Source organism: Myxocyprinus asiaticus, chromosome 8, assembly GCF_019703515.2.
Source record: "Myxocyprinus asiaticus isolate MX2 ecotype Aquarium Trade chromosome 8, UBuf_Myxa_2, whole genome shotgun sequence".
NCBI classification, from domain to species: Eukaryota; Metazoa; Chordata; class Actinopteri; order Cypriniformes; family Catostomidae; genus Myxocyprinus; species Myxocyprinus asiaticus.
The window spans coordinates 8359196-8376241 of NC_059351.1; the positions used below are offsets into that span (position 1 = coordinate 8359196).

Consider the following 17046-nt stretch of genomic DNA (forward strand, 5'->3'; position numbering starts at 1 on the left):
CATTTTATTAAAGCAGTGTCAGACAGAATCTGCAGAATGACTTCTGACAAATACTCTCCACAACACCTCTCAAATAAACTTTTGGATTATGCATAATAACAGAAACATTGATCACATCAGAGGATTTTGAGGTCAAAACTTCAAGAGAGACAAAACTTCTCAGAGAGAAAACCTGTTCGTGTGGAACTCTGCACAAATATAGCTTCCTATATTTCTTTTTTTTTCTCCCAATTTGGAATGCCCAATTCCCAATGTGCTTTTAAGTCCTCGCGGTCACGTAGTGATTTGCCTCAATCTGGGTGGCGGAGGACGAATCCCAGTTGCCTCCACGTCTGAGACCGTCAACCCGCGCATCTTATCACGTGGCTTGTTGAGCGCGTTGCCACGGAGACAAAGTGCGTGTGGAGGCTTCACGCCATCCACCGCGGCAACCACGCTCAACTCACCACGCACCCCACTGAGAACAAACCACATTATGGTGACCACGAGGAGTTTACCCCAAGTGACTCTACCCTCCCTAGCAACCGGGCCAATTTGGTTGCTTAGGAGACCTGGCTGGAGTCACTCAGCACGCCCGGGGATTTGAACTAGTGAGCTAGCGAACTCCAGGGGTGGTAGCCAGTGTATTTTACCCTAGCTTCCTATATTTCTATTAATCATTGTAACATTAAGATAAACATGTATTTTATTTTTTTATTACATAAAAAATTTATTTTACATCAGGGAGACGATTTTAAAATCGTTTGGCTCAAAATTGCGATTTGTAACAGAATATTATTATTATTATTATTTTTTTTTCAGCCCTAAGTATATAATGCAAGAAAAATTCTTGAATACTAAAAATTCAAAGAAATAATTTAAGTAATAAGTATATATAATTACTAATTTTTCATCCTTCCGCCCCTGTCCCTGCTAAGGTCTGTGCATGTCACTGATGGTAGACATTTGCATCTGACCACCTCCAGGAAAACACATCAACACCTTCATTACCTTATCACTTTCGTAGCCCCACCCAGTAGCGGTGAACTGTGAGACTGCAAGGTGAGAACAGGTCAATCAAGAGCAGAGAGCCAATCATAACAGTGGCCGTTTACGGTCAAGTCTTAAAGGAGAAATAGCACCAAAACCGAGTGTTTACAGAGGGACAGAATGAGGGTGGAAAACGATCATGTTTTATAAATATATGATTGTTTTTTGTGCAATTTACTAATATTATAAGTGAACCTCAAGGAACAAATAAAAAAAATAAAAAAATACAAAATAAAAAGTCATTTCATTACCACTTTAAGATAAGAATAGCAACAAAAATGTCAGCTTGTTTCACACACAGTTATCGTATGGCTTATGAAGACTTGTATAGTCAAAATGTATTCTTTTGCGTTCCACGGTAGAAAAAAGTTATATATTTTTGGAACAGCATGAGGGTGAGTAAATAATGACAATTTTCATTTTTGGGTGACATATAGCTCGATTTACCAAACAAGCAGAATTAACAGGAACAGAGTTCACCCTGTTATGCGTCCTGTATTGAATCAATATGGGACGTGATTTGTCCCATTAGCTGCTCAGATGGCATCATTGCAAAATCATTCCAGATCGTTAATTTAACAATGATATAAGTTGGACATTGTTTATACAGTGGGTAAGGGGTCATCTGAAAAGTCCACACACTTTGCTGAAACGTGCTAATACTGTGGAGGGTGTGGTAAGGGACCATCTGAAAAGTCAACATATTGTGCTAAAACTGTGGATTTGTTTATTGAAAAACAGAAGGTTCAATATAAATATTCAATAAGATGTTCAAAATTACACAGATCCAAGAATGTGTGAATACAATAACTGAGTCATAATGACAAGTACAGGTGAAGGAAAAAAATTAAAGTAAATAAAAAAACATTAAAAAAAAAAAACGTAAAAAATATAAAATAATACATATAAACTAACACAGATGTATACATAAATAAGATTCAGATAAATAATCAAAGAAAATATTTTTTATATAAGTCATGGGTCAGAAAAGTTCTCAGCATATAAGAAAGGATATACACTTTTTATTATTAATAACTCAAAAAAAGCATTTATTGCTAAAATTGTGAAGGATGGGTAAGGGACCATCTGAATACAGGGTCAATTTCTTGGTCTTATTCATTTTCAATGCAGTATTACTGACCGGTACTGATTGGTACAAGCAGTCTGTGTGGTTCATCTACTCCCAACAAGGGCACCATCTTACCCTAAGGAGGCACCAAAAACTTCACCGTCTGCAGTTACTCACATCACAAAATATTTAAGATTTCACACCATTGCTAGGTAACTAATCAAATAAGCAAATCTGTAATGTTAACCGTGTAACTCCTTTGTACAAAGGTCCGATTTCCTGGCTTAGTTTGAATTACACAAGATGCTTTCTGGAACATTCTCAAATCATGCTGGGATAATATGGATCATATCAAGTACATGCTGTAATTAAAGCAAAAGGGGGGCATACCAAACACTAAAACATTCTGAAATTAACTGTTCAACTCACAAACATTTTTACGTTGATTAATTAAAGAAAAAAAAATCATTAATTTAGAAAAATGCTAAATAAAAGCATTTTCAATAGTTCCACAGGATCCTGACTCTTTAGTTGATGTTTTGTTGTGTCCAGATCCTGTCACCTGTCTTTCTGTGTTTGTGCCTGTCTTGTGTATCTAGTGTCAGGATCCTGCCACTTCAGTTGGCCTTGTTTATAGTTTTTGAGGCTGGATCCTGACACTAGTGCTGTGTGAGTGCACTTTGCTTTGTGTTTTCTCATTACCATGTGCACTCGTGTCTGTGCTGTCTTAAGTGAAACCCCACCCACTCGTTTACCTTGTTATTAGTTAATTTGCCTCACCTGCCTTCCCTCGTTACCCTCCTAATTTACTTCCCTATTTAAGCTCATTGTGTTTTTTGTTCCATGGCAGTTCATTGTGGTTGTTCAACCTGTTAGGTGTCTTCCTTGTCGGTTCCAGCCCAGTGTTTCAAGCCCAGTCTGTCTGCAGTGTGCAGCCCTGGACCTTGGAGTTTTCCCCTTCAGGGTAGTTTTGTTTATATTTTGAGTTAAATAAAGCCCAACCTACTCTCTGCATTTGAGTCCTCGCCTTCTCTCTCACCCCTCACTTGACACTGGTGGTCTCAGACTTTTGGACCCCACTGAACTGTATATATATTCAGTGTTTTAACATTAGGGTTGTGCCTACTCATTCATAGATAAATATATACTTTAGATCCCTGCATATTACAGTCAGAGCATCTTCTATGAGGCACAAAAGAGATTTAGGCCATGTCCACACTAATACATGTTTGGTAGAATACTCTTTTCAATGGAGGAAAATGCCATTCCAGTGTGGATGAGAGGCCTAAATGTTGCAAAATCAACACATTTTCAACCAAAAATGCATTGGTATGGACATGGCCTAAACCTGAACCTGCACTCTTTTTCTCGTAGACATGCCGTGTCTTTCTCTCACATTTGGCATGGTTTCAATCGCCATCCAATAAGGATATTGTGATGCACCGCAATATAATGAATCATGATATAAGTATTGCAATATGTCTTGTATCATGGGGTGTTTGGCAATAACCAGCATTACTTGACTTCATACTTGCAGTACATCATTTCAGTCATTTATGCATTTGGCAGACACTTTTATCCAAAGCGACTTACAGTGCCCTTATTACAGGGACAATCCCCCTGGAGCAACCTGGAGTTAAGTACCTTGTTCAAGGACTCAATGGTGGTGGCTGTGGGGATTGAACCAGCAACCTTTTGCTTATCAGTTCAGTGCTTTAGTCCACTACGCCACCACCACTCCACAGAGAGACATCATGATGAATGATTGCAGACATACCTGCACATCGGTGCGGTCTGCGATCCACTTGGCCAGTTGCTCAGAGGCGAAGCCAATCCGCTGAAGGTCAAAGGTGTCGGCCCTCTTAGGCTTTCCTTTAGCTGGGAAATGCATGAAGGTTGGGGCAGAGTTCATGTTTAACTAGAGGAGAGAGTTTAGGAAGAAAGGGCAGAAGATTACATGAGGAGAGATCAATAGAGAGCAGTAATAAACACAGGTTGAAGGGGAAGTGATGAATACAGAGAGGAAGAGAGGCGAGAGATAAATAGAAGAGAAACAAGAGCACAAAACATTCATATCTACAAATAAATCAGTAAAGCAGCAGGAACAATGTGAAGCGTATTACAGAGATTTCTTTTAATAAGCAGACAGGAGCAATTCAAGAGCCTCCAGAGGGAGGTGAATTATCCACTGCATGAATGAATGTCTGAGGGAAGAAAGAGTGAGAGAGAGAGAGAGAGAGAGAGAGAAGGCAAGTATTGAAAGACAGATCAGAGGAGAGCAATGTGAAAAGCAGACAGAAAAAGACTTATAGGCATAGTTCATAAAAAAAAGACAAATTCTGTCATCACCTGCTCACATTTACTCTTTTCATAAAAGTGATATTTTTGATACATGTGGACGTTGATTTATACTGCTAAGCTCAAAAAAGGACAAAAAAAGTACCCTAAACTACCACAAGTAGTTATTAAGACTCATGCACTATATTAATAATACTATAATAAAAATATCTATTATTGTAATATATAACTGTATATATTATATTACTATAATTCATATTTTTTTATAAAATAATTACAATAATATAATATATAATATAATATAACTATAATATTTGACAACTATAATAAGTCTGTTGAAGCCAACCGATAGCTTTGTGAGAGGAACAGACATAAAGTTAGCTCATTCACTGATAATCTTCTCCTCTGCCATACCTCTAAAATCTGATTTGTGGTTGTGCATATTCAAAATTGTAACATAGCGATTAGTCATGTTACTCTTGGGAATTAATGGCATTTTCCATCAAACCCGATGCAACGTGAATAAAGGCGCTACTTTTACACCGAACACAAGCACAAATGAGGTGCTTGTGCCTTTGGCAAAGGGGACAATTATCATTGAATAACGGCTTTCATTTTAATATGTTTCACACACAAAGCTTCACAAAAACTTTTTGGAGATTTTTTTTTTTTTTTGGAGCTCGACAGTATAAATCACCATACAGTTATGTTGAATGGAATAAAGCAGCTCAGACATTCTGCTTAACATCTCATTTTTGGTGAACTATTCCTTTAAAGAAGGCAGAGAGAAAATCTGGCAAAGTAATATTCATGTAATTATATATAATTGCAATCATGGGGCATAATCGTGTACTGGGTGGTGAAAACTCATCTTTTAAAAACACAGGGGAACGTTAATAACTATTACCTCTAGCATGCATTTGTTTATTAGCATTATAATGGATTGACTAATACTGCTGTTCCCATGCTCTGGATGAAAACACATCAAATCAACATTAACCCACAGCTCCTCCAAGGCTTTGGGTGAACAGAAGGCGTTTAATATTTTTCGAACCCCACAACAAATTTGGCAAAAAAAAAAATGATGTCCCGCTACAGGCACTATGTTCTGAAAATCTAATAAAAATGTAATATTAAATAATTAAATACCATCTACTCCTGTTTCCTGCAACATTTCTATTAATCAAAAGTTCTATTTTCTACTAGTATTGATATGAAACTGCTAAAACATGAGTTAAAAAAAAAAAGATTTTTAGACAAAAGGTCAATCTGTGACATTTAGATCCTATGTTGGTCAAACTTTGTTGCTATATGAATTCAAAGGTCAGATAAAAAAAAAATATATATATATATATATATAATAATAATAATAATAATCTTTTTTGAATTTTATAACTAATTTCCTACACGAGCATATGCTGTTATAACTGTTTACCGATGTTTGCATGTGCATGAATGGAAGTAAACAAAGCAAACAATCTAAATGCAGAAAAGGAACACAAAGTGTTAAAAATGCCCCTCTTATGCCTATTCATCTTTGATCTAATGCGAAATATCAATAGCTACCCAAGCTGCCAAATAGACAGTGTTGTGGTGTTAAAACTAGTTCTAGCTATCAGAAATCCTGGAATTTTTCATCAGCTTAGCTTAGCTGTCACATTTTTATAAAGGTACTTAGTTATTTGGACATCTTTATAAGATGGAGTAATTGTATTTACTAAAATGCATAAGTTATTTTTTGATGAACCCAAATGATTGTGTTGGGGACACAGTCTATAATATCTGACTGACACAGTTCTTCAGCCATAAAGCATATATCACAACCTCTGGAAACATATTCCTCAAAACACCAGACCAATGTCAGTAATGCTAATCTAATTTATGGTTCTTGCCCCAGAAACTGCTCTGCAGGAGTCTATAGGCTGCTTATGCACAAACACATTCATGCATACACATACCTATTTAGCGTGAAAATTGCATAAACAATACCTACAGTATGTATCGGCATGTGTTAAATTAATACGCATTCTCCGTGTTGTAAAGAGTTTCTTCTCTATAATTTGCTTCAGAGAAGTGTAACATGCATTTCATTACGTTAAAAACGAGACAAGGAGCTATTTTCCATTTGATTGTTCTTGCAGCTTTTTAAAATGTAATTCCAGAAGTTTTCAGGCTCTGACAAATTAGAAGTTGAGAGCATATGTGCATGCACGGAAGAATATATCTACATGATCTATTCTTTTATGAGCTTGGTTTTACTATTTGAATATTTTGTATGGTTATCATGCTTATTAATAACAGGGTTCCCAGACCTATCAACTAATGCATGTGCACGACTTTTCCAGTCACAAAGACTACAAAGAGCAAATTCTAGCCAATTAAATATTTTAGAGCATAACTATAAGAGATGATATTCATTTCACAGCGAACAATAATTTTTATCATTAGTATTTTGTCTTGATCAGAGAATATATCTTTTGTTTAGATTTTTTTAAATTATTATTTATTATTGATATATGTTACTAATACAATACTAAATCTCTCTCTATATTTTTTCTTTAATCATAAATCTCACTAAAGATTGTCAGATGTATGCTTAAAAAAATATTTGGCAAAGTGGAAAACAAACTCAATTCCATTATAAATCCAGGCATATTCTCTAAAAACAAGTCTTTTTTGCTTCTATTCTAAATAAAGTAACATTTTTGTGTTTTAAAAAGGTTTAGATATCTTCACTGAAAAACAAGACAAACATACTAGGGATAGTCGACATTCGGTTAACCGTTCTTCGCGCCACTATTCGGTTATTCTACACGTGCAATAGAGGTCTTCAACCTGACCCGAACTCGATGAAAACCAGTTTTTTTTTTTTTTTTTTTTTTTTTTTTTAGTATAGGGCGAGTTAAGAGCTGTTCAGACATACTTTTGTGTGCATCTGCAGTGTTTTTCTATATAAAAAGTTAATGCGCTGGACAGATGTTTTTGACTGTTGCGCTGAATTTCGCTGTTTTTTTCTTTCAGCATCTCGTGCAGGATGGCCTCATTTTTAAACACGAAATAAAGTTACAAATAACTTTTGCTCAGGTGTGCATATTTACATACAGTACATTAATTAGACAAGTTCAATGCCATTTGATTTTAAGCCATTTAAAAATCAAAGCACCCCAAAGAGGCTGCACTGCCTAACGGAAATGTGAACCTGCCCAGGGCACAACCAATACACGTTTGATTCTTTTTGTCTGACGAGATTTGTTTGTGAAATTTTATAATTGAAGATCTATGTGTTTTGCTATTTAGGCTTATAGCTCACTGTGCACTTTATTTGCTTCTATTTTGAGTAATGTTATCCCCACGTTCCAGCTCCTGGTGAAAAAAAAAACGATTCACTGTTTGTGTAACCTTGCGGTTAATCGAATGTTAAAAACGGTGACCATGCACATGCCTAAAAAAAATACAGATTAAGACATTTCCAGGTCTGGATATCACAATTGTATTGTTCCCTGATATTTCCCTGGTATTGTTTTTTCATGACTATGGGAGCCCTACATGAAGCAAATAAAAAGACCTGATAAAATCCATACGAATCAGGGACGAAAACAGAAGATGAGTGGGTTGGTTACCTGCTGAAAGACGTCAGCCCCCTCATCATAATCCACAACCGTAAAGAACAGTTTGTTAGAGAAGGCCGAAGAGTACCGCCATGAATTAGCCAGCACCTGATATTCTTCATTAGCCTGTCTGTTTAAAAGACATTTTCAGAAGAAGAGAGAGAGATTAATCATTAGAACAAAGCTAGCTAGCAAACAAAAGAATGCAGCAAAAAGGACTTAATTACAGGAGTGTCATCTCCCTGTTAGTTATTTCATTGATTGCTGTTTACTACACAATGGGTGGACAGTATAGAGCAAAAAGAAGAGTTAATTAGTGTAGCTATCTGTCCTTCCACAGATGCAACAAAGACATCCACCTGCCAGTTCTTGGTAATCGCCACTGTGATTCCGCCCATAAATAAATGAATAAATAAATGAAATTTACACACTGATGAAGTCTGATCAAAAGCAAATATATCATTTCAATGGGTCTCATTCACTAACTGTGTATATCTATACACTGTATTTTTGTGTAAACCGCTTTCATGCAGAAAGCATGATTTATTGATGCGCTTACACCTTTTGATCTCGATCTGGGATTGGTTTGGCATAAAAATGCAGCCAATGACATGTATTGTAAGTCTTTACAAAAGGTATTTCTTGTGTTTCAAATTGTTTGAGAGTGGAATAGATTTTGCTGTGCATGCTCTGAAGTAGGCCTGACGCGATGATTAAATAACCGTCTGATCACGGTTATTTGATCTAACCGCGGTTATTTGATCTAACCGCGATTATTGGGCATTCTAATTCAATAAAATGTTAATGCCCAAATAAGGGAATTTTAAGCGAATATATTGTATAAATGGCATGAAAGGTGTGTTTCTGTGTCATTCAGTTGAACTCCGAGCATCAATGTGCCGCATCGTCCGCGAACGTCAACCAGCTCCTGTCCCAAAGACCACGTGAAGCGCTCTGATGCGCACGCTGTCGACAGACGGTCGTGCCAAACTCCCGCAAAATCATGAGCATAAACTTTGAGTGAACGCAAAGCACTCTGATTTCACTTTAAACAATCGTGTATTGGCAAATGTTCCTGGTTCATCCACGCAGTGGCACAGAGGAAACGTACGCTTACTCCATTTCTGTGGAGTGATGAAATGATGAAACGAAATCTTGCAGGTTTTTCTTCATGACAAATAAGGGCTCGTGGGTTTAATCAGAGCATTAAAATAACGTGTGAAAGTGAAGAAATTTGGACAGCAATATTTTACTACTGCATAAAATAAATGAGTTTAAAAAACAACAGTGCAAATGTAAAACTGACCAAAACTAAAGTTGACCAAAAAGAGACATATTTGAAGTATTTAGTAATATTTTGATATTTAAATCTACGTATTTTATTTCTCATGTCATTCATACATTTTTAAAGCCTTAAAAGGAAATCACATATCCCTATGTTATATATAAATATAAATATATAGAAATGGCTTCTTAAGGTTTATGAAGCACACATGCAGAAAAAAAAAAAAAAAACTTTAAGAAACATAACAATTTATATGCCAATTAATCGTGAAAGCCCTTAAAGAGACAGTTATTCGTCATAGCCCTAAAACAGACAATTAATTGTCATAATCGCAATTCTTTGTTTGAGACTTAATTGTCAGCAAAAATTTATAATTGTGACAGCCCAACTCTCAAGTGAGGGCATAAAGATAGGGTGATGAAAGGCTGCAGGAGAGGTTGTGCAAAAAGCCCTGATATGGAGTTGATTTTGGCATGATTGCGCTAATTACTAAATGCAGGCAGGCACACTCATTTACTACAATACAGTTATCAATATTAAAACAAGGATAAGAACAAATGTGTGTGCACAGACCTATGGGGAATTTTTTTTCTACCCACACAATTAAGATGTTGTATGCAATTAACAGTGACTGAGAATCAATTAACTCACATTTCCCTCAAACATACTGAAGCATGCACACATATAAACATGCCTTAACAGGCGAAAAGTGCCTGCATTTCACAAAGACGAATTTGCATCAAGAGGGCAATTATACCCGTAAACATTAATAAAGCAGGACACTTAAACACTCTGCAGGGGGTAAAAAACAAGCATGTTTAAATATGCATTCTCATGCACATTAATGTTTGATTTTATGCTGAGTATCCAGTTTTAAAAAGGAAAGGCTAAGTTGATGTTCTGTCATTTAGACACTTGAGCAAATTCCTTCTGGACAAAACAATGGAGGGAGAAAATAATTAGGTGCAGAGAGAGTGGGTGGGGTAAGACAGTGGGGTGCAAATATTCAAGACCAATAATGAAAATGCTTCTATTTTGCTTTTCTTTTTTTCTAATTTTATAGTTTTTTTTTTTTCAATACAAATTATATTATCAGCCAAACAATTAGAGGGAAAACTTTAAATGAATTTCAGAATTCCACAGTATCCGGTCTGTCCTTCTTTTTCTTTAATGATAACATGCACTTGAGCTGGCATGGACTCCATAAGTTTGTGCAAAACCTGATGATCCATGTTATCCCAGCATGATTTAAGAATGTTCCCAAGAGCATCTTGTGTGCTTTCATGGAAGAAAGGAAATCTGGGCATTCAAACAAAGGAGTCGATATGGTAAATATCACAAATTAATTTAATTGATTAGTGACCTCGAAATAGTGCATAATCTTAAACATTGCCCTTTAATTTACGTCATTTTAACGTTGCTTTGTGATGCACTGTAAAACAAAATTCTGTTGTTTTTACAAAAACAAAAAACTGGCAGCTGTGGTTGCCAGAATAAGTATGTAACAAACACAATAAAAATGATAACAACTTTACAGAACAACTTGTAAATTTTACAGTTTAAAACGGTTGTTTTAACAGTATTTTTTATGGTGTAGTACCGTTGTTTATATTATTAAATGATAAACTTAAAATATTAACCTTCTGAAACTGTACAAATTTGCTTTTCACTTTATAATGTATTGTTAATCACCATAGTAATTACAGAAGGGCACATGATGATATAAAGTTCATCAGTAGTGGCCCTTCCAGCAGCAATGAGCAATAAACATGAGACAGTGCTCAGTATCACTCACACAAACACTAAACACCATCAGTGTAACACGTGAAATTACAATTATGCAATAAACATTAACTAAACTACATCAAATACAGGTGCATCTCAATAAATTAGAATGTCGTGGAAAAGTTCATTTATTTCAGTAATTCAACTCAAATTGTGAAACTCGTGTATTAAATAAATTCAGTGCACACAGACTGAAGTAGTTTAAGTCTTTGGTTCTTTTAATTGTGATGATTTTGGCTCACATTTAACAAAAACCCACCAATTCACTATCTCAAAAAATTAGAATACATCATAAGACCAATAAAAAAAAAACATTTTTAGTGAATTGTTGGCCTTCAGGAAAGTATGTTCATTTACTGTATATGTACTCAATACTTGATAGGGGCTCCTTTTGCTTTAATTACTGCCTCAATTCGGCGTGGCATGGAGGTGATCAGTTTGTGGCACTGCTGAGGTGGTATGGAAGCCCAGGTTTCTTTGACAGTGGCCTTCAGCTCATCTGCATTTTTTGGTCTCTTGTTTCTCATTTTCCTCTTGACAATACCCCATAGATTCTCTATGGGGTTCAGGTCTGGTGAGTTTGCTGGCCAGTCAAGCACACTAACACTATGGTCATTTAACCAACTTTTGGTGCTTTTGGCAGTGTGGGCAGGTGCCAAATCCTGCTGGAAAATGAAATCAGCATCTTTAAAAAGCTGGTCAGCAGAAGGAAGCATGAAGTGCTCCAAAATGTCTTGGTAAACGGGTGCAGTGACTTTGGTTTTCAAAAAACACAATGGACCAACACCAGCAGATGACATTGCACCCCAAATCATCACAGACTGTGGAAACTTAACACTGGACTTCAAGCAATTTGGGTTATGAGCTTCTCCACCCTTCCTCCAGACTCTAGGACCTTGGTTTCCAAATGAAATACAAAACTTGCTCTCATCTGAAAAGAAGACTTTGGAACACTGGGCAACAGTCCAGTTCTTCTTCTCCTTAGCCCAGGTAAGACGCCTCTGACGTTGTCTGTGGTTCAGGAGTGGCTTAACAAGAGGAATACGACAACTGTAGCCAAATTCCTTGACATGTCTGTGTGTGGTGGCTCTTGATGCCTTGACCCCAGCCTCAGTCCATTCCTTGTGAAGTTCACCCAAATTCTTGAATCGATTTTGCTTGACAATCCTCATAAGGCTGCGGTTCTCTCGGTTGGTTGTGCATCTTTTTCTTCCACACTTTTTCCTTCCACTCAACTTTCTGTTAACATGCTTGGATACAGCACTCTGTGAACAGCCAGCTTCTTTGGCAATGAATGTTTGTGGCTTACCCTCCTTGTGAAGGGTGTCAATGATTGTCTTCTGGACAACTGTCAGATCAGCAGTCTTCCCCATGATTGTGTAGCCTAGTGAACCAAACTGAGAGACCATTTTGAAGGCTCAGGAAACCTTTGCAGGTGTTTTGAGTTGATTAGCTGATTGGCATGTCACCATATTCTAATTTGTTGAGATAGTGAATTGGTGGGTTTTTGTTAAATGTGAGCCAAAATCATCACAATTAAAAGAACCAAAGACTTAAACTACTTCAGTCTGTGTGCATTGAATTTATTTAATACACGAGTTTCACAATTTGAGTTGAATTACTGAAATAAATGAACTTTTCCACGACATTCTAATTTATTGAGATGCACCTGTATAACACAGAACACCCCAAAGTACATAAATGATATTAAAAATAAGAAGAAACATAACTATTCCCATAAAATATAATGAAATGTAATGGGTCACGCAGGGAATTCTTGGAATACCCAATTACTGTTTTTTATCGTAATTTTAACAATAATTTACCGTAAAAAGAACACTGCCATTCAAAAGTTTAGGGTCACTTTTTTTTTTTTTTTTTACATTTTATAATAATAGTAAAGTCATCACAACTATGGAATAATAGAAATGGAACTATGGGAATTATGTTAATTAATATGAATTAATAAATCAAAACTGTGTTATATTTTAGCATCTTCAAAGTGGCCACACTTTGCCTAGAATTTGCAGACATGTACTCTTGACATTTTCTCAACCAACTTCTTGAGGTATCACCCTGGGATGCTTTTTAAACAGTATTGAAGGAGTTCCTATCTATGTTGGGCACTTAGTGGCTGCTGTTCTTTATTATTCGGTCCAAGTCATCCATTTCAAAAACGCATTTTTTTTTTATTACATACAATTTTAGTTGTGTAATTCAATAAATTCATATGTTGGCACAATTATATTTTAAGCATACGCCTTCAGATCATAAGGTTTTTTTAAGATCATGAGAACCATTTCAGGCAAGTGACCCCAAACTTTTGAACGGTAGTGTACATGTACTCTCTTGTTAAACATAATATACATTTTAACTGTTAATTATATGGGAAAATCATACTTTTTACATCTAAAATTTTAAATTTTTCAACATTTTACTGTAAAACTACATGTATTGTCTTTTTAAATATATTAAATTTTTTTAACATATTTTATGGTAACTGCTCATTAACCAATTTACGTTTTTACAGTCTTTTACCGTTAAAATTAAGAATTTTTTTTTACAATGTACATTTTGCAAAGGCCTAAAATGTTCTGTTTACTTCCAGGTTTAAACTAGACTTTGAATCGCAGATTTTCAATGTGGACACAGACTTTTTAACCCCACTGTACATAAACTAGCGATGAGTTGACAGCAGATAATTAAAAAAGCATTATGGGTCACATCGACGTGAAAGGGTGACTGGCCATTCTGCTTCAAAGGTCATTCTGCTTTAAATTAACTTCCTCTATTTTGGTAGCACACATGACTGTTCCAGTCTGTTATCTTTATTCAATGAAGCCAACAGATGATGTCTCAGAATTCTGAATAGGACTACTGAGGGTGGTTCAGAAACACGACTGTATGAGCTTGAGTCATTTAATGATGGGAGAGATGGATGTGAGGGTGGGTAGATGGAGTGTAAGTTGCTGTCATGGTATAAATAGATGGGAATAATTTCTAGGGTGGTGACTTCTAGGGAAGAGACAGATGTAGAGGGTTTTCTGGTGGTGCTCTGAGGCATATCAAATGTTTATCTAAGTGTAGTGTATGTATGACTGCAGTATACACAGCATTATACCTATGGACAGGTGTTAAAAGATGGATCTGTGTGGCTCACCTGCAGACAGAACATTGTCTCTGAGGCTGCAGTGCAGTGAACATTACAATGACAGAATAGTTCCGGGGCGGGGCCTTGACGAACCGCCGGAACTTATCTCCGTTCATACGGATCACGGAACGGCGGGAACTCCACTCCATCATCTGCTCCACCTTCTCTGCCAGCATGTTCTAGAACAAATTGATGAGCAAGAGAGTGAGTCAGAATGAAATTCCAAGTTCATGTGTGCAGTTCAATAACTGCAATATTACATAAATAAAATTAAAAATAAAAATAATATAAAAAAGAACCATAAATAAGCATATTTTCCTTTATAAAATAAATTATTAAAACATATAGCATTTGTATGCATCATTAATGTTTTTTTTAATGTTTAATGACAGCATATACCCGAGCTGGCATGGACTGGACTCAAGTTTGTGCAAATCCAGATGAAACATGTTATCCCAACATGATTCAATGCCAAAAAAAAAAAAGAAATCCTGATGAATTGATAACCCTTAAATAGTGCAGAATCTTTAATATATCTTTTGAATAATATTTCATTGTATTACATTTTTCAAATTCCTAAAACTTTATTTTTCATGTTTGAATTAGTTTTGATGTGAATAACAATATATATATATACACACACACACACACACAGTATATATATATATATATATACACACACACACACACAGTATATATATATATATATATATATATATATATATATATATATATATATATATATATATATATATATACACACACACACACACACACACACACACACACGGTATATATATATATATATATATATATATATATATATATATATATATATATATATATATACACACACACACACACACAGTGTATATATATATATATATATATATATATATATATATATATATATATATTTTTTTTTTTTTTCCTTCGTTTTTTTTTTAGTAATATAATTTGAATTTGAATATTTGATATTTGAAGGAAGATATTTAGACGTTAGTTTTCTGAAATTTATAAAAGCTTTACAAAAGTTCACCCTCTTTTTCTCCAATCCTCCCCTATAAGGAAGGCAGAAAAAGTGGTCAGGAAACAAAAATTGACCCAAACAAATTCAATAAATGAATAAAAGAGGTTTCATTCCCACATAAATGGTAATGTTCAGTTCCACATTAATCATATTTGCAAAACAATTTCAAAAATAAAAAAGGTATAATTTTGCAGTCATGCGTGATTTGTATAATCACTTTATTTCCCACAATATTGAAAAGTCTTTTGAATCTGGAAATGGGAAAGAAGGCTGAATGTGAAGGCAGAATGTGAGCACATGCTGATATTAAGGGCATCGCACATAAAATTGGACCTTGATTTTTGTACTTTTCATTTAAATCATTATATAAAGTACGAGGTCAGGTGTGACATTTGTTCTCTACTTCATGAATTTGCTTACATCCTCACATACAGGTGTGAAAATAAGAAAATCTTTGATTACAATTAACTTCAAGAATAGAAGTAAAATTGTATTATTAATTATTTAGTCACTTGGCCTTCAAATGGATTCTATGTATTTAAACTGCCATGAACTATAAAAAAAATAAAAAAATAAATGAAATAAAATCACTTTAATGATCATGCACAGCACAATACCCTTGGAGTAGGTATAACAAAATATAACTTGTCTTTATTAGAAATGTATTCAGCAATACCACACTGTGATCATTTTGAATAAAATGTATCACCATGCTGAAAGAGGGCAGACCAGACTTATAATTAGAGATTTTTACTCTATTAGCACTCTTCCTACACTTACCAATTTAAGAGCAGATTGAAATAGCTAAAAGGGAATCAGTAATAATGAATTAAGTTTCTTTTTTAATAAGAAAAGGTATGTGTTAAGGTGCAAATTAAAAGGATTGGTAACACTTTACTTGTGGTCAGAAGTATTTGCCTGGCAGGCAATAAAACACACAAAAAGGAGGGACCCACGCCATATCTAACATTAAACCATGGATCCAAGCCATATAGGGACAATAAGTGCATTTACATTTATAGCAATATGCTCCTATGTATATAAAAAAATAAAAATAAAAAATATGTATACATAAAATTTGAAATCATCAGATTATTCTCTGCTTTTGACGTCAAAAAGTAAACGGGTGTACACAAAAGACTTGCGCACATTTGATAAGCCGGTAAAGGTGAAACATGAAACTGGCGTAATGGGAAAAAAAAATCTATGTGTGTTGATCGGTTTATGCTTAAAACGTTTAAGACTTTACCACGATAATGGAACACTGTTTCCCGAGGCATCAAACACTGCCGCTTGTGCAAGAGCCCAGCGCGTCAGTCTACAGACACTAAAAGCACCCTCTGGCATCTGTTTATAATTATATAATTATAAATTATATATAAATGATAAAACATGAAAGAGGTTTCATGTTTAATATCGTTGATAATTGGTTAGGTTCAGGAATGGGGTTGGGTAAATTTAGTAACAATAATTGAAATTTACATTACACTATTTTAAAGATATTTTTAAACACCCGACCCCACCATTATGCCGAAACCAAAACAATTCTCAACAATATTAAAGACATAACAAGTAGATAAATTACAGTCACAATAATTTATTTATAATTAAAATTATAGAAAAGCACTATAATAATTCAAAACCATGATAGCATTGTGTGAGGAACAGTGTGAAACTGAAGATTTTAAATCACTGAAAATCTCCCCCCTCCATGAAGGCAACAGCGTCATCCAATACCGGTCACTTATCTCAATCAAAAGACACTTCCGAACTTGCTCATTGTAATCGGTC

The 17046-nt window shown here is 35.1% G+C and overlaps 1 protein-coding gene across 1 annotated transcript in view; it reads right to left on the bottom strand.

Annotated features, from left to right (window-relative positions):
* Positions 1-17046, bottom strand: part of LOC127444533 (tumor suppressor candidate 3) — a 116087-nt gene that overhangs the window by 59489 nt on the left and 39552 nt on the right. Inside the window, exons 2-4 of the mRNA XM_051703944.1 lie at positions 14235-14404; positions 8017-8134; positions 3876-4016 (exon numbers count right to left, since the gene is read on the bottom strand). Of these exons, the coding sequence (XP_051559904.1) occupies positions 3876-4016; positions 8017-8134; positions 14235-14404 (429 nt within the window). The remainder of the gene's footprint in view (positions 1-3875; positions 4017-8016; positions 8135-14234; positions 14405-17046) is intronic.